Here is a 21,747-nt window from a genome sequence, read left to right as displayed (position 1 = left end):
TGCTGTGAAGCTGACCTTTAACGGTTAGAGTGGTGCTACAGCTCACACTGCCAGCATCATTCTGCGCTTCACACGTGTAAACTCCGTCATCATCAAAGCTTGCTGTCACTATTTCTAGCACTGCCACCGAGTTGGCAAACGATGTCCGATAGTTTCCCCCGTCCGTGATTCTGGTGTCGTGCCTGTACCAGGTCATTCTGAGGGGTTCTGTGCCTCTGACTTTGCACTCCAGACTGAGCGATTCGCTCTGCTTCACGCATTTATTGGCAGGGAGTTTCAGCACAAACTCTGGTGGTTCTGGAAAGCCAAAGTACAGATAGATTAGAAGCCAAAAGCAAGAAAGGACGGACAAGACAAGGCACACTGTTAGGAGCGAATGAGGTGGCGATAATGGGATGACAACAATGTGTTAACAGCAAATACAGAATAGCAATGACATGTATGGTTGCAGTACTACAATGACAACAACAAACAAGAAAAAGACACTATAATGCTATGAAACGACTCTTGACAAATGAAATGAAACATGAAAAGCAAAATGATTTGCTTGTAAATGCTTATCCAACCTTTGACAGTCATGTCTGCACTACAGCGTGCAGAGCCAGCATCGTTGCTGACTTGGCAAGAGTAAACTCCGCTCTGGGAGACCACCACAGAATAGAGCTCTAAGAAACAAGAGAGGCCCTCTAGGCCTGTAAAACAAGTGGGTCCTGTCATGAGCTCTTTGTCGTTCATGAACCATTTGACTGTGAAAGGGGGTGTTCCTTTAAATATGCTCTTGAAGCGAACTTTGGCATTAGGCACCGTTGTTTGTGATTCAATTGGAGTTAGAAAGCTTGGAGGTTCTGAAGACAGGATGGAAGAAATTAAAGATATACTCACCTTTAGCTGTCAAGATATAATATTTATATTAATGAAGACACCATATTCAGTGACCGGTTCTAACCTTTGACCAAGAGGGAGCCACTGCACTGACAACTTCCTGCAGCATTGGTCAGTTTGCAGGTGTAGGATCCTGCATCATTTTTCTCAAGCTGCTCAATTTCAACAGACACTGAATTGTCCTGCTGAATGAGTTTATGTTTGACACCACTTTTGATATTGCTTCCATCTTTTTGCCATTCAACTGAAATGGGCAGGGAACCAGATATCTTGCAACATATCTGCACAAAAGAGCCCAAAACCTCTTGCATGTCTTCAAGTGGTTTAATGAAGCTTGGGGCAATGACTTGATCTATTATAAAGGAATAAAAAGATCACTCAAATGAGTTTAAAAAGCCTTACAAAAAAGAGTGGTAATTTAAAAATGTATCTATTCTTTACACTCACCCAGAACAATTACTTGGATTTTACAGGTACAGCTGCTGATATGGTTGGCTACTTCAAATACATACTCTCCTTGATCCTCTTTCTGAGCCGACAGGATTTTGAGGCTGCTAATGTTGTTTTCAAAACTGAGCTTATGCTGCCTGATTGATTGCAGTTCCTTTTTATCTTTCATCCATTTTACTTTAAGTTCAGGGGAGCCTTCTACCTTACAGTCCATACTCACTGGATCTCCCACTGACACCTTTATCACCTCTGGTTTCTCTGTGATTCTAGGAGGCTCTATGAAGCAAATCATATTTAAAATTCAACAAACTGAAGGCAACTTTTTAAACAACCAACACATTTTGTCTATACTAAATGTCTATACCTTGCACAGTTAAACTTGCAAAGCATTTGTCCTGGCCAGCATCATTCATCACTTGGCAGGTATACCTCCCGCTATGGCTCGCTTCGCAGGCAGCTATTATCAGAGTGGCCACATTGTTCTCAAATGTCCTCTCCATTTTGTGGTCCTCTAAGATCCAGTTTTCATCTTTTTGCCATTGAACAGAAAGTGTAGGAGAACCAGCTACAGCACACTGAAACTGTGCAAATTTACCCAGAACAGTGGTTGTGTTCTCAATATTTTTGGTAAATGTGGGTGGCTCTGGAAAACCATCAAATGAAATTAATACACAGCTAATTATTTATAAAATATATTCGTTTGCAATTTGTCACAAACCTTTGAGTTTAAGTGTAGTCTTACAAGTGCAGCTCCCCACTTCATTAGAAACGGTACACTGGTATTCTCCAATATCTACGGAGTCACATTTGTGCACTTCTAGACCCATTGTGTCATTTGCTAAAGAGAAATTGTGTTTTGAACTAGGTTTCATCTCCTTCGCATCCTTGTGCCATATGACCAGAAAAGGCAGAGTTCCAGCAACCTGGCATTGAAAACCAGCAGTGGACCCTTTCACTACATCAGCTGAAGCCAACTCCTTCATAAAACTAGGTGGTTCTGAGACAAGACAAGACAGATCAAGAAAATTACACAACTATATCTGTACTTCACTGTTATGGGAAAATTAAATCATTTCATTTGGGATTAAAATGACTTCAGTGGTATGACCAACCTTTGACCTTGAGCTCCATACTGCAGCTCTCACTTCCTGCCTCATTACGGGCCTCACAGTAGTACAGACCACTGTCTTTAATGTTGGTGCCACAGATCTCCAAAGTGGCTACAGAGTTAACAAAGGCAATCTTGTTTCTATTACTTGGGCTGATTTCAGAGCCCTCTTTGAACCAGTAGATGTCAATTTCAGGCGTGCCAGTCACCTGACACTCAAACACTTGGCTTTGGCCTGGACGGACCACAGACAAGCGAGCTGGGGTACGGGTGAATTTTGGAGGCTCTGAGGAACAGCATACAAGAATAGTAAGCACTGGTTCATATGCTATTTTCTGTATCCAAACACAAAGGGACAATAAAGAAGCATATGTTTTGGGTGGAGACCTTTAACAAACAGAGTTGCCTGGCAGGATGTTGATCCAACATCATTCTGTACTTCACAGACGTACTCTCCAGAGTCTGATGTTTTGGCAAAAAACAGCTCCAGTGAGCTGGATGTATTGTCCTTCACCACAGAATAGTCTGGACAGGACAAAATCTCCTTGTTATTCTTAAACCACTTGATGGTTAGTGGTGGTGTGCCAGAGACGAGGATATTAAACTGAACTTTTGAGCCAGGCAAAACATCCAGAGATTCAGGCTTTTCAAGAATGGATGGGGGTTCTGAGAGAAAATTATCGATTACATTTTAAAAACGTATTTCTAAACATACTTTTTTCTTAATCTTTGAATCAAAAAAAGTACAGACCTTTCACAAACAAGCTAGCCGAGCACTGAACCATGCCAGCTTTATTCTTAGCAATGCAGGTGTAGTTCCCACAGTCTTTAGCATCAAGATCAGAGATTTCCAGGAAGGCCACATTCTCAAAGAATGTGCTTTTATGTTTTTCACCTGATTTTACCTCAAAATCATCTTTGTACCACTGAATTGTAATGGGCAGAGACCCAGAGACAAGGCACTCTAAATGAGCAAAGGATCCTTTGATACCTTCGATCTGCTTCAGTTTTCTTGTAAACAATGGAGGGATAATTTGATCTAACATAGAGAACAAGAAAGGTTAAGTAGAAGTAGTTGAAAGGATATAGATTTGAAGAGTCTCTAAAATAAATGATCACTGACCTAGAATAGACAAAGTGGCCTCACAAGAGCTGTGACCTGCATCATTTGAAACCTCAAAACTATATTCTCCATCGTCACCCTTTTCTGTTTTCATGATCTTCAGAACAGAACTGGTGTCAGTGCAGAATACTTTATACCTCACTCCTGAGGTCAGCTCTTTCCCCAACTTCAGCCAGCGTGCCTTCAGTGGCTTTGTGCCTGAGAATCGGACCTCAAGAGTGGCCGGATCTCCCTGAGTCACACTAATGGACTTAGCTTCCTCTGTTATCTTTGCAGGTTCTAAGATTAAAATACAGCAGTTAACTCAAGTCTGACTCTAAAGCCACACTCATCACAGCAGCAGATGAAAAAAAAGAAAGAGAGAAAGTACGATTTAACCAACCTTTGACAGTTAGCACAGCAGAGCATGTCTGGCTTCCTGCCTGATTCTGTGCCTGACAAGAGAATTTGCCCTCATGTTGTCTCTGAAGATTGGTGATGTGCATTAGAGCAATCCCATTGTCAAACGTAATATGAATGTTTTCAGACTCTTTAAGCTCGTGGTTATCTTTTAGCCAGGTCAAAGAAATAGGCTCAGAACCCTTCACAGAGCACTGCAGAGACACTTCACTACCCACTAAAGAACTTAGATTATCCAGTTTGCGGACGAAAGTTGGTGGTTCTGCAAGGACACAAATGTGAATGTAATAACTTATTCAGCAGCAACAATTGTCATATTGCCAAGACTCTAGTTATATAGACCAACCTTTGAGTGTAATTTGGCAACCGCATGAATCTTTGCCAACTTCATTCTCTACGGTACATTGATAGGAGCCAACATCTCCTGTTTCTACAGCCAGCACCTGCAGAGCTACCAGGCCATCCTTGACTGTAATCCTATGTCTTTTATCATTTCTAACTGGCTTTGTATTCTTAAAAAAGCACACAGTGAAAGGGCCTGAACCAGAGACTTGTGCCTCAAGCATCATCTCAGAGCCTTTAACCACATCTTTGGTGTCCATACTACGAATGAAGACTGGTGGATCTATAAGAAGCATAGTGATACAATTATTGTCTTATGTGACTAATGCTTCTGCAGGAAGTCCTAAACTGACCTTTCACAGTCACAGTGCTGCTGGTGTGATCACTACCAGCCTCATTGGTAGCCACACACATAAATTCCCCACTGCCCTCCACTTTGCAGTCAACAATTTCCAAAGAAGTCACTAAATCACTCATTGTGATTGTGTATTTAGGTCCAGAGCTGATCTCCATCTCATCTTTGAACCATTTCAAACTAATAACAGGGCTGCCTGTTACTTTGCATTCCAGCTTAGTGGAGTTTCCACTGGTAATAAGTTTGGTTGTCTCCAGTTTCCTCACAAATACAGGAGGTTCTGAGAAAGAGGTTAAGATTTAAGATGGAAGAGAAGACATCCAGTTAGTACATCATGCTGCATGAATGACATGGCATTATGTTCAGTTCTGCAAAACAGCCACCTTTCACAAAAAGGACTGCATTGCAGTCCACCTTTCCGGCATCATTGGAGACTTGGCATGTGTACTTGGCTGAGTCATTTGGTTTAAGAGATGAAATCTCCAGGGTGGTGGAGGATGCATCTTTCTTTATAAAATAAGAGCCTCCAGTGACAATCTCCTTTTCCTCTTTGAACCACTTTACAGCAAGTGGAGCTGTTCCGGTGAAGGCTGCTTTGAGTGAAATTGTGCTTCCAGGTATGACATCTTGGTGTTCTGGTTTTATAGTGAACAATGGAGGTTCTGAATGCCATAAAAACAAAATTAGTATGTAATTTAACATCAGAGCAATTTATGTCCACGCAAGCAAACTAAATAGTCAAGCATTTATAACCTTTGACATAAAGTGTGCCACTAGTTTCCTTGAAGCCAGCTGAATTTGTGGCTTTACATTTGTACACTCCAGAGTCTGATTTGTCCAAGTGTACAATTTTGAGTGATGTCGTGCTCTCCACAAACTCAAACTGGAATTTTGATCCAGGCGTAATTTCTTTGTCATCTTTGAACCAGGTTATAGTCATGGGCTGAGAGCCAGATACTTTGCAATCCATTGCAAGGTTGTTACCAACATTTGCATCAATTCGTTTAAGAGACTTGGTGAAACTTGGCGGCATAGTCCGATCTGATAAAAAATGAATGCAGCTATAAAATACATACTAAAAATAACATTAAGATATTCTTATATTGGCAAATGCAGAGTGCACATTTTCAAAAATGATAAAAGTCTTCTAACCTAACACAGTGACTGAGCATGTGCAGTGGTCTTTCCCAACTTTATTAGACACCTCCATTTTGTATTCTGAAGTGTCTCCTTTATCTGCAGCAAGGATCTTCAAGGTGGCAACATTGTCCTTTAGGGTCATCTTATATTTACGGCCACTAATCATCTCTTTTCCATCTTTGAACCATTTCACTTTGAGTTCTGGACTTCCAGAAATTGTGCACTCCAGTGTGGCTGAATCTCCTGCTGTCACACTGATGGACTCGGCAGGTTCTATTATTCTAGCAGGTTCTGAGACAAAAGAACTTCAGATTTACAAAAGAAATCTAGCCAGGTGCTACAATTTGTCTCATGCAAACCAGAGGATTCTAACCTTGCACTGTCAGTGTGGCCTCACATTTACTTTGGCCAGCCTCATTTTCAGCTTGACATAAATACTTTCCACCATGGCTAATTGCGACTGTTGTTATTACCAAGCTTGCAACATTGTTCTCAAACAACATTTTAACTTGAGGATCATCATCTCTGAGAATCTCTGAGTCTTTCATCCATTTGAGTGTCATGGGAGCTGAGCCCTTTAATGTTCCTTGTAATTTAACTGGATTTCCCAGCACAGCTGATGCACTTTCAACCCTCTTTGTGAAAGTTGGAGGTTCTATAAAATACATTAAGACATTAATCATTTTAGAAATAAAATGTATTTCTTATATCTTAGGATTGTTTTTTTACAAACCTTTGAGTTTTGCTACTGCTTTAGTTGTGACCTTTCCGACATCATTGGAAATAACACATTGGTAGTCTCCAACATCTGCACTTTCAAAAGACTGAATCTCTAGCCTAGACAAATTATCTTCAGAAATAATAGTATATTTTTTATCACTAGCAATTACTTTTTTGTTTTTTAACCAGCTGATCTCGAAAGGAGCTGTTCCTGTGATCTCACACTGCATCTGAGCAGCACTGCCTTTTACTGTCTCTACAGTTTGCAGTTCCTTTCTAATGGATGGTGGTTCTGTGTAAAAGAAATACAGAATGGTTAAATACCAATTCCCAATACCCAATCTTTTTAAGTTTTAGAGGCTTGAGTTCATGAATTACTTTCACATACCTTTCACATATATAACTGTGCTGCAGCTCTCAGTGCCAGCATTATTTGACACCTCACAGGTGTAACTTCCACTGTCACTAACCAGAAGGTTAAGAAATTCTAATGAGGCCACTCCAGACTTTAAGGAGATTTTGTATTTTTCTCCATCACTTAGTTCTCTTTCATTCCAAAACCAATGGATATGTAGCTCAGGTGATCCTTTCACCGTGCATTGTAAGCGTGCAGCTATACCTTGTTTCCATATAAACTTCGGTTCCATTTTTTTTGTAAAACTAGGTGGCTCTGAAAAGAGTATACAACACCACAGAAATAAGACATACTATAACAGAACATCACATTGACAACACACACACAGAGCAGAAGATAAGCAATGCAAAGGGTTAGCACAGCTTGTGGTTTGCTGAAGAATGTTTGAGTCTATACCACCCTATTTAAAAGATAAATCAATAATCAAACCAAATGGCCAGATCAAATCTTACCTTGAACTGTCACCACAGCCTCACAGATTGAGCTGCCAGCATCATTGGTGGCTGTGCATACATATTTCCCAGAATCCTTAATTTTGGACTTGGGAATTTCAAGAAGAGCCACTTTGTCTTCAAAGGAAAGCTTACAGTCCATGCTCTGATGAACCTTCTTGCCATCCCTGGTCCAGGTGACCGTGACACCAGTGTCCTCGTCCACCTGGCACTCTAGCCTTACAAAGTCATTGACAGCCAATGAAGTCGCTTCAAAGGCTTTAATAAAGCTTGGCTTATTAATCACCTTGAGCTCTGTGGTGAAGGTAGCAGTGCCAACGCTGTTGGAGGCCTTGCAAAGATACGCTCCTTGATCAGACAGCTTTAGGCTTTTGATAAGAAGAGAATACTTGTTCTTTTCACATTTCATAACATAGTTTCCCTCTGAAGAAATGGCTATGTTGTCCTTGTGCCAAATAACCTCCATGGGGAGGGTCCCAGTGAGGGAGCACTGGAATAATGCTTGTTTGCCCACAAACAATGTCATAGGCTCTGGTTTTGATACGAATACTGGGGGATACATTTCTATGGAGAGCAGGTAAAACAGAATATTCAATACATTTTGTACCAAAGAATACAAAAATACACCATGTTATATTTGTCAAATATGACACCAGATGCAGCTCATGAATAAATTACTTCAACGTTGCATTTCATTGAATTGTGGTCAAGTACAGATCATTTATAAAATTCTCTCTCTCAAACAAACAACAAAGTCCCACTGGGAGCTTACCTGTGACAACAAGCTTGGCTTGGCAGCGGACATTGCCGTGTTTATTTGAAGCTTTGCAGCTGTATTCACCACTGTCAGCCTTGGCAGGACTCAAGATCTCCAAAGAGGAACTGGTGTGGCGACTAAGAATCCTGTACTTCTCACTTTGTTTGATTTCGACGTCAGATCTGAACCACTTGAAGGTCACATCAGGAGCATCTTCAATTTCACATTCAAACTTGGCATGGCTTCCAACATTTATCTCCAGTGGGGTGATTTCCTGCCTAAAAACAGGTGGCACTGTGGTGCACACACAAGGGATAAAAGGAAAAATAAAACAATTAGCTTTTTTATTGTGATTTCTTTGTAAAGACTTAGTCTATCAATCAAGATGGAATGTATGATGAAGGAAACAAAGAAGGAGTGGCTGTGGAGGAAAAAGTTGCAGGAAGTCCTAAGAAAGTATTATCAAGTTGTCAAGCTAGAAAGAAGAACATGAATTATGAAGACATTGGAATGAAAGGTTGGAAGCATGGCAGCATGCGTGTTCAGCAATAATATTAAAACCTACCCAGACAAGGAAAAAGAACAGAGTTTTCTTGAGTTCTGATTCCAAAATAAAATTACATGTGATAAATATTTAACTTCGAAATTTTAACATATAGCCCTTGTGCTAGCCCCACTAAGATTGTTAAAAACACTTTTTCAGGTTGTGGAGAGAGGGGGGGAGGCATTCTACTATTGGCGCCCGTGAGTCACCCAGACCCAAAGATAGTGAGAGGGTTGAAAGAGTATTTGGGTAGAAACAAAAATTGAGGGTTCTTACTATTGTTGTATTTCAACTGGGTAATGTCAAGCCAATACTGAAAGTTTATGAAAAGGTTTTATAGCCTTTACAGCAAATGTGTAATGTGTCTGAACATGTTTTGCCATGGACATGTTCTGTGGATCAGACAAAACAAAGTGTGTTGGTGTCATAAAGTGCCTGGTGCTCATGCTGAGCTATGGAATAAAAACTAGACAGAAAAGTGAAAATTAGTATTTTGTGATGACAACAATCTGAAATGGACTTTTTTTGTGAATGATTAGTTTCTGTGGTGAATGAATGAATGAATGATATATTCAAATTTCCATTTCCCAAACCTCTTGAGACTACTGTCAGTCTTGAAGATGTTGTGATCTTGCCGGCTTCATTTTCAGCCTCACAGACATACTCTCCTTGATGCTTCTCCTTTACAACTTTATTGATAACTAATATGTATGTTTCATTGTCCTTTGAACACTTGAACTCTTTGCCAGACTTTACCAATTGTCCATTGAAAAACCAGTTTACCTTAGTAACATACTTAATTGTAGTGGTAAAAGTTACTTTGCTTTCTTCATCGATAGATAGGTCTTCAAGAGAGGTTACTATTACAGGATATTCCCTTTGTTCTGGTCGTGATATACTAATTTCCTCTTTAAAGAATTCTTTCTTGAGCTCTTTCTTTATGGTAACATCTGCAGACACCTCAACTGTCTCCATATGTTCAACTGTTACAGATGTCACTTCTTGTCTGGAAACTTGTGCAGACTGCTGAGAAGAGATTTTAACTTGTGAAAACTGATCTGATTTTTTTGCTTTTGATTCTTGAACTACAACTTGCTGTTCAGCTGCAACACATTCAACACTCTTTTTAGATTCTGTTTTTAGTGCAGCAGCTTGCGACTTGACAGCAGAGAAATCAACAGCACTCTCTGTAACATTTACTGTCTCTACCATTGATGAAAGCATTTGTTTACTACGAGATGTCATAACCTCTGCTCGTTGGGGTTTGTCCAAGTGCATAGTTCCAGGTTGCGCTGAAGTAAGAACGCTGGCTTCTTGGTAAAGTATGGAATGAAAAGCTGCCTGTAGTTCAGTCCTGAGTTCAGCCATTTGAGGATACTCACCTTCAAACGCAAGAGTTATTTCCATTGGTGAGCCTGTTGTTGTGATTAGGTAAGTAAACATAGCCCGCTTTTGCTCTCTCTGAACCCTGACTTCCTGAGCTTCTACAGCATGTAACTTTTCAACAACATCAGCCAATAACACAAGCTGGTCACTGGCTACCGCAGACTGAAGTGCGTCCCTAAGCTGACGTCTTATGTTCAGACGAGACGGCTTTGGGATCTGTATAACGAAGGTCATCTCTTTAGGTAGAACTGTGGTGTCTTTGGACTCTGAAGCCATTAATGAGAGCTTGGGTTGTGTGGTAACAGCCACTTTGGACGATTGCTCCTTGGTGACCTCCTGAGAAACTTCACTGGTAAGCACTCTCTTCTCATCCATTATTATAGATTGCCTTACTGACTGACCTTCCTGAATTTGTACTGCAAAGTCCTGTTCTGCTGCCTCAAGTATCATAGTACATTCTGTAGATAGTTCCTTCTCTTCAACTTGAATAGGAACAGTGGGAAATGTTGGTTCCACAGCCATCTGAGAGGTACATTTATTTATATCCATAAGACTCTCAGTGTGTCCCTCCTCCATAGTTTGGCTGTCTGCAACACTTGTCACATGCATGACATTCCAGCGATCCTCTTTCTGAACTAAAGCACGTTGCTGTTTAACATCAGTAGAAAGTGGCACTTCTTTTGGCAACGGCATGGGCTGGTAGGAAAGCTGAAGTATTTGTTGAGGCTTTGGTTCAGCTCTAAGTTGGGACTGAACCCCTGTCACAGACATGTCCAGTTCACTATTATAATCAGCAACAAGCTCTCTTTTCTCCTCAAACGTAGCTGCATGTTTCCTTGCACGCTCTTGCTTTTGTATTGCTATCTGCTGCTCAGGTTTCTCAACTGTTAGTAAGCCCTCTTTCTGAAGCATCTCTACAGGCTGTGTGGACTGGAGATGAAGCTGAGAGGGGGCTTCCTTTTGAGGACGAATGGTCAAAGTGCTAGCTTTGGCCTCAAACTCGACAGAGTCCTCACAAATGACAGTTGTTTGCTCATCCTGGCTGACAGAATGGAGCAAAGTGGGACTTTTCCTGCTTTCCGCCTGCTCACTAGCTGGTTTCTCACTAGAAAAAGCTTTCTCTGATGGAAGAACATCCTGATCTGTTACAACCTGTAAGTGTAAAATCTGCTCTCCTTCTATTTGTGGCCTAATTGTCTTTGCGCTGTCTAAACTTGGCAGCTGTTGTGTCGGCTCGGATTGAAAAATGTGCTTTTCTTCAGTGTTCAGGGCTACATTCATAATTTGATCTTTACACAAGGATGCTGTTTCATTAGCAGGCCTCTCCAGGGAGAGCTTGCTTTCCTTCTGAAGAGTTTGCTTTGACTCACTGACTGAAGCCAAGACCGGCTTATGCTTTTCTTTACTAGCAGTGGACTTCAGAGCTGAATCTGATGTTGCTATTTCAGTTGTGTGGCCCTCAGTAAGCAAACGTTTCTCTGAAGACTGAGCTGAATACAAGATCTTCACACCCTCCTTCACCTTATAACCCTTCTGCTCTTGTGATTCTGGCATTTCCTGTGACTCCTCTTTCAGCATAGATAGCTGAGACTCAACTTGATGTCCGCTAACAAGAAATGGAGGTTCAGATGAGGGCTTTAATTGGGCAGGTTTTCTGTTAGCTAAAAGTTCTGTGCTAACAGTGGATAGCGGGGTTAACTCCTCTGCTACTGCTGACATAACTTTTGACTTCTTTTCCCGAGCAGCCTGTAGCTCAATGACTTCAGGGCTTTGAATCCGATCACAGTGCTGCTCGATAAGGCCTTGGCTTTCTTCGATTGATGATGTAAAAGCTGCCATATGAAGCTGTTTTGCAGGAACAGCTGAAACTTGAGGTGGATGGGTAGCAACAGAAACCCTTTCCTCTAATTCATGGGTTTGTAGCACTGCAGCCTGGTGGGTTACCTTTTCACGATGCACTGTGGCTGCTGATATGTTGACTTCCCTCAATGAGCTAACCTGTTCACTTGGAATTATCTGTCTGTCTTCTGTGCCAATTGTGTAAACCATCTGATCGGTTTTAGTTTTGTCCTGGCCTGGCAAACTTACCTGATACAAGCGTGACTCTGTGGCTTGTTCTGTCACTGAAACCTTATAGCCTTTCTTCTGGACAACAGTATGCTTCTCCTGTCTACGGAACTCTTTAAATACCACTAGTTCAGCACTACAAGAAGCTTCGCCAAATTGATTGGAGGCCTTACAAGTATACAAACCACTGTCTTCCTGTTTTACATTCTTCAAATTGATGTAGCCAGATCCATCAGGGTTGGCAATGATAATACAGTTTCGACTTGGCTGGATTTGGAGAGCGCCTTTGAACCACTTCACATTAGGAAGAGGGTCACCAGTAGAATTGTAAATAAAAGTAACATCTCCACCCTCAGAACACCTCACAGGGACAATCGGGATGGTAAAAGTAGGAGGCTGGCCTGTGATCTTAAACATTTTCTCCACCCATTTCTCTGCATGGCTCACATCTGGCTTTTTTACTTCAAGGTATGTGGTACAAGTTGTCTCACCAAATCTGTTAGTGGCAGTGCAGGAATATTCCCCTTCATATTCGGTAGTAACCTTAGTAATTACTAAAGTGTGTTCATCCTTTTCCTCAATAATCTTGTATACAGAAGAGCTCTTTATGACTTTACCCTTGTGCAACCACTGAACAGTAGGTTTGGGAAAACCTGAAATATGTACTGTAAATTTGGCAGTTTCACCACTGGTTGATACTGCTGGAGAAAGCTGAGTAAGGAAAACTGGCTTTTCTTTCTTCTTCTCTAAAGTGGAAGAATAGCGTTTTGACTCTGGCTTGAGCTCAAGTGTTTTAGTTTTCTGTGGTAAATGGACAGCAGTGCTGTAGGTTTCCTCTTCCACAGTGGTGACGGTGGTGCTAGAAATTTCTGTGGGGAAATATTAAGTCACATTCATGACAATATCCCGGAAATAGAGAAAACATATTTAAAACAGAATTCTGGGGGAGGAAAGCACTTCAATTAATCAATCAAATCAATCAATCAATAAAAAAACATCAGATTACCCAGCTAAATAATATCACTTTAAAAGCAGCTTTTGACACTTGAATGTGCAGTAATTATTATTATAATGTCAAACAAAATGATCATAGCCTTAAATTAGAAAAAAGAAGAGACCAATAAAGTTAATAGTTAGCTTTTTATTAAAAACCAAGACAAGATGAGCTCTGTACAAACGACCCATGGAATTCTATGCTAGAATCTTTTTCTCAAGTAAATTATTACACCATTCGAAGTTTACACTTATTTACAAGACAAAACATTGTAGATTATTGAATTTAAAAAGAAAACTGATTCCACAGTATTTATTATCTTAACATCTAGTGCTAGCAACCTTCTGAATACCATCCACACACACACGAACAATCAAACAAACAAACAGTAAAAACAGTTGAACAAAATGTAAAATCTACTTTAAAAATTACAAACTGAATTTTCAAGTTTCTATTACTATAATTAGTAATACACATTTTGTAAATATAAGAATAATTTACCTTGGTTGATTACGGCTAAAATGTGTTATTTAAGCACAATAAGCCTTTCGTTTCTATATACTATTGACTGAGATGAGCTAGTTATCACATTGGTTTGAACCAAAAATACGGTAATGGGAAACAATTGATGCCACAAAAAACAAAACACATACATTATTTCAATGTTAATGTCCCTATTAAAGTTAGAATCAAACCAATTATTTTGAATTAACTACACAAGTTAAATGAACAAAAATAGTAGTGCACTTAAATTCTATTTGACTATTCTAATGTTTAGACATGATCAGATTAGTAAGGATGTGTCATAATGCCAAATTTATTAAATAAATAAAAACATTTTAAATCATCAACAAAAATGTATTACTTTACAAAAAATAAAACACATTTTTGCTAACCTAATACAAACTGTTCTGCTCTAAAACACCTTGAGAAGTGCAGTAGTTTCAATAGATCCAGAGGAGTTTTGTATCAAGCACTTGTATTCCCCAGCATCACTTTGAGTCACATTAGTAATTAGCAAATTGAAATGACCTGCTGTTTTCTCTTGGATGATACTGCTACTATCAGTCACAAGTGCTCCATCTTTGTACCATTCTGCAGTGGGATTTGGTTTACCACTAACTAGACATTGAAGGATGACAGGAGTGCCAACTGCTGCTGTGACATTTGTTAGTGGAATCACACATTTGGGGGCTGTTTCTGTGATTTGAAAATGGAAACTACACATTTCAGAGGATTTACCTTTAAATTCAATCTTTTCATCTTTGGCTGGCTCAGCAAATACATCGAAATTTATGCTCACATACTTATCTCCCTGTTCACTTGTTCCTTTGTCTGTGTTGGCAACCAATCTAACTGCCCGCTGAGATTCGTCTGCATCTTGTTCAAACTCAAACTCAAGCTCTATTTCTGACACCTGCTCCCCATCAAATGATGTGTTGCCAACCATTAAATCAAACTTCTGAGGTTGGACTATGGCGCTACCAAGAGATACAGCTGTCAGTTCCCTTCCTCTAGTTTTTCCAGCAAAGGATTTAGCACTTAATACAACCAAAGAGGCTCTACACAGAGTCTCACCAACAACATTGATTGCTCTGCAAGTATACACTCCACTGTCCTGACTTGTGATTTTACAAATTTTGAGGAAATGATTATCACCATCCGAGGACAAAACAAACTTTTTATTATGAGGGATCTTTTTGTCACCTTTGAACCACGAGACGATAGGAGAAGGAATTCCCATTAAAGAACACTCAAACATAACAGCTGTGCCTTCATGGGCTTCCATATCACAAATGGGATTGATGAATCTTGGTGGAATTTCAGTGACTTCAAAAGCAATTTTCAGATCATCATGCTCTTGTGTGACAAAATCCACAGCTCCTTCTTCATAAATGCTTGGTAACACATCTAAAGAAATAATCATGCTTTTGTTGTCAGCTGTATATTCGGGAATTGTAATAATCTTTACTTGTTTTTCAAATTCCTTTACATCTTTTTCATCTAATTCAACTTCCAGAAGAATTTCTTGTGGTGAAGGTGATCGAGATGAGTCATCTTCTTCCACATCAAATTCCATCACATGTTGATGAGTGACAGCCGGAGGGGCAGGCATAAATCTAATTTCCTGGGACACAACTACCACTAAAGCCACACTCCTGGCTTCGCCAACATAGTTTATAGCCTCACAGATGTACTCTCCTTGGTCAGCTTTAGTCACATTAGATATCATGAGTGAGATACTGTCTCCATCTCTATCCATTTTGATTCTGCTGCTTTCCACAAGCTGACTTTTATTACAGAACCACTTTACTTCAGGTGAAGGTAGCCCAAAAACTTCAGCATAAAACCATAAGGTGTCGTTTTCAAAAACTCTTTTCTTAATTAAAGGTTTGAGAAAAGCTGGTGGAATACCTTGTACCTTCTCTTGGAGTGAACCTATTCCAAGAGAACTTTGCCGGGTTAAATATCTAGTTTCATCCAAAATGATCTCTGGTTGAGATGTTTCAATCCTTTCATCAGCTGGAGATGGTAAATACTGAACAGGAGAAAAAAAGTTATCACTTGAGCTTCCTGTGGATGGTCTCTTGTGTCCAAGTGGAGAGAAAGGATATTCTTGCGAAGTCGTAAAGCCACCAGGTAAATCTGATGTTGGAGTGTTGAAAGACATAGGAGATTTAGACGTCTGGAAAGAATCTGCTATTTGTTGTGATGTCTGTGAAGAAGAACCTGGTGTGTAGAACCTCTCAGCAACTTCTGCTATCTCTTCACTCATAGTGCTACCAATTTCTATAGACATTTCTGACTCAGGAGATAGTGGGCGACCCCAGTCAGCAGGAGGATTATAGAAATCATACACAGCACCAAACGTGACTTCTTCTTCTTCCAAGGCTCGAACAGTCGTTGCAGCTGTTCCTGCTTCTGTAGACTGTGCAATGTCTAACTCTTCTCTGCTTTTCAAAGCATTTTCTACTTCCCCTTTCCCTACAATGGTTGCTATTTCAGTTGAGCCCTCAATCATGCTTCCCACTTCAGGTTTGACGTTAGGGCCCAAACTCTCTATTTCTTTGTGAAATTCAATGCCTTTATCTTTAGGACTGGTGACATTGTCAACCTTAGTTGTGAGAGACAAGTCGTCCTGTTCAAGTGGCTCCACCAAACTGGCCACACCTCCCTCAATACGTTTTGTATGTGACAGAGCTCCAATACAACTTACATGTTCCTCGTTAACGCCCAAAGGACTTTTCTGATCCAAAACATCCGTTGCTTCTGCAACATCCACTTGTGATTCTGGCAAGCTAAGAAATACACCACTGTCCATTGAGGGTTCCAAAGGTGGTACAGGTTGGTATTCTAATTCTTCATGTTCTTGAGTTATGGCTTTTAGACCTACTTCTTCCAAATCACTCTTCAATGTGGTAGGAATCTCCATGCCTTCATCTACTGCCTCACCATGTTTTAAAGATGTGGTAGATAACTTTTGTCTCTCTGGTTTGATAGGCTCAGTTTTTTTAGGCCTTACTGTTTCTCCTGAAATGGTGGATGTTTTCAAAGATGGTTTGGATGCAGGTGCTTTATCAACCTGGAAGGGAATAAAGCTACTGGTTCTTTCAAATGGTTGCACAATGTCTTCACTCATGTCAGTCACTCCTGTTTCACTTTGTTCAGTTAGGCCCCCAGGTCTCTGTGCTTTGGGCCTGACTAGATCCGGAGAGTCTTGCACTTTCTCCACAAATTGTTGTGGACCACAAATGTCAAGCCTTGTTGGTTCTTCTGTAAACTTCCCAAAAGAGTTGAGTGGCAAAGGAACATTTTCTTCTGAAAAAGTATGAACAGTTTCCCCAACTATATCAAGTTCCTGCATTTTGATTTGTTTTTGCTGTTCAGTGAATTCCAGTACCTCAGGAATAAACTCTTTAGAAAACAGTGTTTGCTTTGTTTGCTCATCATCAGAAGATAGAGGATTCATTGGACCAATATGTGAATCAGACTCAAACGTTTGTTTTATCTGAGAAACATTTATCACAGCTGCAGATGACGCTAAACCACACCCAGACAAAGCCTTGGATTCTCTGGAATAAGCTGAACTTGATTTTTGTGCCATTCGAGATGTTTCCAGTTGTGCATGCTCTGTCTTCTCTGTGTGAGCAGTAGGGGTTGTCTCCACAGCTGCTATATCTCCAGATATCTCCTCTTTATCATGAACGATTTTACTCTCATTTGAAAAGTGTACTGGTTCAGCAGCTTGGAATGATACATCAGCAATGCTTGAAACTTCCCCAAGCTTATTTTTAGCAACACATTTATAAACCCCAGCATCACTGTATCCAAAATTATTTATACAAAGCCTGCATGTTTTCTCTTGTATATCCATGATGTACTTTTCTAATACCACATTGATGCAATCATTATCTAAATACCATGTGACTTCAGGAGTGGGTTCTCCTGAAATAGCACATTCTAAGACTGCTGTGTTTCCTTCAGAGCATGTTGTGTTTTCTAATTCACGGACAACATTCGGAGCTTCTGCGGCCACATCAAACGAGAAAGTAAATTTGTGTTTTATTAGAGATGTGCTGTCATCCATTGGTACATCTGAGGTATTTTCAGCAGGGGAGACATCTTCAATGATATACTCTGCCATCTCAGGAAGAGGAGTAGCAGCAGTAATTCGTATTTCAACAGGTGACAAGGATAAAGAGTCATCTGAAAGCCGTCGCTTTGGAATGACGGCTCTAGGAACCTGTAGAGTAGCTTTTCCGGTCTCTGTAGAAGACGTAATTGCACCATGAACTTCCTTCTTTAGGTCTTCTGTGGTTTCATCTACTTCGTGTGTGACTATAACTTCCTGTTTGTCCTCAAAGGCTCTCATTACTTTCACATCTGAAATCTCAAGCGTGGCAGTGGATATGATGTTGCCATGTTTATTTGTGAGAACACACTTATATGTACCCACATGGTCTGTGGTTGGATAGAAGACAGTCAGCTTTGAGTAGTTTGATTTAGTAACTATATCATAGTCTGGGTTCTGGGCTAATGGTTGGCCATCTTTTAGCCAGTTGACTGTGGGTAAAGGTTCACCTTGAAACTGGCAGAAAAACTCAGACATCTCACCAATATTTACTTTGAGTGATGACAGCTCTTTAACAAAAACTGGAGACTTCCTATTTATACTTGGTTTGTCACCGTTTGCTTTAGACTCTGCTGGTTGAGCACTTTCCTTTAAAGGCACTTTTATATCTGTGTCCATTTTGATACCTGCGTTACCACTTTCTTTTACTCCAACATTTCTTGAAGCTTCAAGTTCACTTGCATAATCTTTTTGTATTTTCTGTGTGACCTCTCTTGATGGCTCAACCTCCTCTTTCACCCTACCCTCTTCCTTTACTTCATACTGGAAGCGCTGGAGGCTAGCTTTATCAACAAGCATAGTGTATTCCTCAGATTCTGGCTTTTCTTCTGCTTCTTTTGAAGTTGGAACTGATTGTCTGAAGGGTTTAGCAGGAGCTACATATTCCTTTTCTTGAGGATGTAATGTGGGAAGTTGGAGACTGGGAGAGTGTCTTTGAACAGATACAGTTTCATGATGTATGGTAGCTTTCGCATTTGCTGATGCTGATGACAATTCTGACTTTGTTACTGATTGCGTAATTGAAGCAGATTCAGATACAGGCATATGTACTGCTTGCAAGGCCTCCTTCGAAAGTGATTCTTTAACATCTTGATGTAAGCCTGCACCATAAGCTGTCTGGAAAGTGGTTGAGGATGTCTCTGTTTGGACTCGTTTTTCATTAGGAATAGATGGAACCTGACTAGAAACTGTATCTGGCATACTCACAGAATGAATTGTTTCAGTGACTTCAAAAAGTTGCTTGCCTTGATTATCCACAGGCCACTCTGATTCCAGTTCTGACACTTCATCTTTTTGCCATTTCAAAATACGCTGAGCCATTGCTTCTTGTTCACTCAAAAGGTATTCACTGTTTTTCTCCAGCCTAGTTTCACGCCCCTCTGCTGATTGCTCTATGTTATGCCACTCTGGTGTATCTCCGCGTTTTTGAACATTTACATCACTATTGGTAACCTTTTCTGCAGGAGTCAATTTGCTACGTGCAATTTCAGCACTGCTATCTTTGGTTGCCTCATGGATGATTCCTTCTGTCGGTCTGTCTTCTGTTGAGCTGCCTTCTCTCCATTCAGTTTCCAGTTTGACAGTGTCTTGTTGCTCCATAAAAACATCCTGTTGCCACCTCATAATTCTTTCATTCAGCGCTTCCTCTTCACTGACAAACCGGGCACTCTCACTTTTGAGCTCAGAGATGTTTTCTCTTGACAGGTGCAATTCATGGTTTCCTTTCATTTTTTCAAATCTTTCTTGTCTTGCTCTTGCTCTGGGAGATGCCTCAATTGTCTTCTCTGAAAGCCTAGATTTAACCCTTGGAGACATTTGCGCTTCTTTTACTGAAATTTCACTATCAAATTCTTCTACACGGGTCTTCATTTTTGGTGATTTATGGAGAGTTGCAATAGGACCAGGCTTAGTAGCCATCACAAGCTCTGTCTTCACCATCTCCTTCTGAGTCTTAATTTGTCCTTCAGGCTCCATGTATGGTGCATCTGCTGGCATAGGGAGATCTGTTTCTGGGTGAAAGCTATCTTCTTCTGAGGTAATCATGCCTTGTTGCCATTTCCTGATTCTAAGAGCCAGAAGTTTCTCTTCACACTCCATGCGCTCAGCATCTAGTTCTTTTTCATAATGGGCTCTCAAAGACTCGCCTTTGTACTCTTCTTCATAAACGTCTTGTCTTTCAGTGATTTCTTGGGATAATACCATTTCATTAGCAAAATGGTCTTTTTTGTTCGACCTTAACCTTGGAGAGTCTCTTATTCTGGCCTCTGCTCTTGCTTTTGCTCTTGATGGAGACTCTGCCACTTCTGTCGCACTGGAGGATAACTGTGCTTGCAAGACTGGAAGTTCAAATACAGTGTCTTCTGGTCTAACGCTGACTTTGGGAGATTTAGGATGAGGTGCAGTTCTAGCTTCACTATCACCTGACCTTATCATCCTTGGTGATTTGTGGTAATGATCTTCCTCGGTGAGTGCAATTTGTTTTTTCTCCATCACATCTAGCTGTATGTAACCTCCAGGCACCATATAAGGAGGCTCTAGAGGCAAAGGCAGGTCAGTTTCTGGGTGAAATATCTCATCTCCAGGCATCCTTTCTCCTTGCTGCCATCTTGTAACCCTTCGAGCTAGTTTATCCTCACGCTCAATGTGCTCCACCTCCAAACCCTCTACACATTGAGCCCTCATTCTTTCTTGTTCATCAAATGAGGGATTTGTTTCAAACATTTCCACATTTGACAATCCTGTTTGAGTTAAGTCTTTGCGCTGTGAAGATGTCATATATTTGGGTAATATTTGAGCTTGCACTGTCACATTCCCAGAGTATGGGACTTCTACAGTTACAATTTTCTGTGCAGAAGCCTCGTAATGATGCTCGCTTGACATTACATCGAAGTCCACATCTTCTTTTGTTTGAATAAAACTCCTATATGTATGCTCCACGTCCTTCTCCTCTGCCTGTGACAATAACTCGCCTTTCATCAGCTGAATAGCTCTTGTTCTTGATTGCGGCTCAAATGAATGCCTTAGGGGAGTCTGTGAAGAAACCCTTCTTCTTGGTTGATCTTGAATTTCTCTGCTACCATCTCCAGAGTCCGAGAGCCGACTGGATTGCTGGGCTTCTTGTAATGAGGCTTGTTTACCCCTTATCCTCTCCATATACTCTGAATAAGTAGGTTCACTAAATACTGACTCGCCATCAAATTCTGACGACGACCTAGTTGAAATAGAGAGTCTCTTTCTTTGCTTGACCGCCTTTTGCAGAGATGTTAGTTTTGTTCTTACTTCATTGTGAAGGCTTTCTGTATCACTGAACCTGTCACTATATCGATCGCTGCATCTGTCGCTGAATCTGTCGCTGAACCTGGCGCCTGTCCGTCTGTCACAGTAGATATCACTAAATCTATCATTGAAGTGCTCTGATTTATCAAACATAGGTGGAGGGGATGGGGCACGCTCAGATGCTGTTTCCAAATGTTTGTGCTCTTTCACTACCTCCTTTTCTTTGGACATAGTACTGGAACTAAAGTACACAGTGCGGACAAGAGCATTTTTGGACCGTGACTTTCCATGATGAGCTTTAGATGCTCTATCAAATGGAGAACCAACACATCTAAGCTCCACCCGGAACTTTCTTTCCTTCTTCTGCTCTGCCATTGCATCCTCGCATTCATGTGCTTTTGCAGCCTCACTTTTATGTGCTTTTGCAGCCTCACTTTTATGTGCTTTTGCAGACTGCTTGGCAAATCCCAAATAGTTAGCAGACTGCTCTTCGCTCAGTGACACTAAAAGTGATGCTGTGGACTCTGCAGAACCCTCTGAATTTATTGCCATTACCTTGTAGCTTCCCGTGTCTTTCTCCTTAATACAATCAATAACTAAACATGTTGAATGCATCTGTAGTTCACTTTCAGAAAAGATTCTGCGCCTTCGTTCTTTGCGAACTGGTCGGTTGTTATGAAACCACAGAAGTGAGGGTGGTGGAA

General features: G+C 40.6%; 1 protein-coding gene across 1 annotated transcript in view; it reads right to left on the bottom strand.

The window, feature by feature from the left end:
* Window positions 1-21,747, bottom strand: part of ttn.2 (titin, tandem duplicate 2) — a 185,352-nt gene that overhangs the window by 157,723 nt on the left and 5,882 nt on the right. Inside the window, exons 9-29 of the mRNA XM_072444281.1 lie at window positions 8,159-8,437; window positions 7,387-7,950; window positions 6,908-7,189; window positions 6,533-6,811; window positions 6,173-6,454; window positions 5,812-6,090; window positions 5,413-5,700; window positions 5,043-5,321; window positions 4,658-4,939; window positions 4,309-4,587; window positions 3,946-4,224; window positions 3,564-3,842; window positions 3,192-3,479; window positions 2,828-3,106; window positions 2,445-2,726; window positions 2,051-2,329; window positions 1,697-1,975; window positions 1,330-1,608; window positions 947-1,234; window positions 567-845; window positions 16-297 (exon numbers count right to left, since the gene is read on the bottom strand). Coding sequence (XP_072300382.1) covers window positions 16-297; window positions 567-845; window positions 947-1,234; window positions 1,330-1,608; window positions 1,697-1,975; window positions 2,051-2,329; window positions 2,445-2,726; window positions 2,828-3,106; window positions 3,192-3,479; window positions 3,564-3,842; window positions 3,946-4,224; window positions 4,309-4,587; window positions 4,658-4,939; window positions 5,043-5,321; window positions 5,413-5,700; window positions 5,812-6,090; window positions 6,173-6,454; window positions 6,533-6,811; window positions 6,908-7,189; window positions 7,387-7,950; window positions 8,159-8,437 — 6,186 coding nt within the window. The remainder of the gene's footprint in view (window positions 1-15; window positions 298-566; window positions 846-946; window positions 1,235-1,329; window positions 1,609-1,696; window positions 1,976-2,050; window positions 2,330-2,444; window positions 2,727-2,827; window positions 3,107-3,191; window positions 3,480-3,563; window positions 3,843-3,945; window positions 4,225-4,308; window positions 4,588-4,657; window positions 4,940-5,042; window positions 5,322-5,412; window positions 5,701-5,811; window positions 6,091-6,172; window positions 6,455-6,532; window positions 6,812-6,907; window positions 7,190-7,386; window positions 7,951-8,158; window positions 8,438-21,747) is intronic.

This window comes from Eucyclogobius newberryi, unplaced genomic scaffold (genome assembly GCF_026437365.1).
Source record: "Eucyclogobius newberryi isolate DKJ021-1_F unplaced genomic scaffold, fEucNew1.0.hap1 SCAF_14, whole genome shotgun sequence".
In the NCBI taxonomy this organism is placed as follows: Eukaryota; Metazoa; Chordata; class Actinopteri; order Gobiiformes; family Gobiidae; genus Eucyclogobius; species Eucyclogobius newberryi.
Note: the sequence above shows the minus strand (reverse complement) of the source record. Positions and strands in the feature narration are given on the sequence as shown.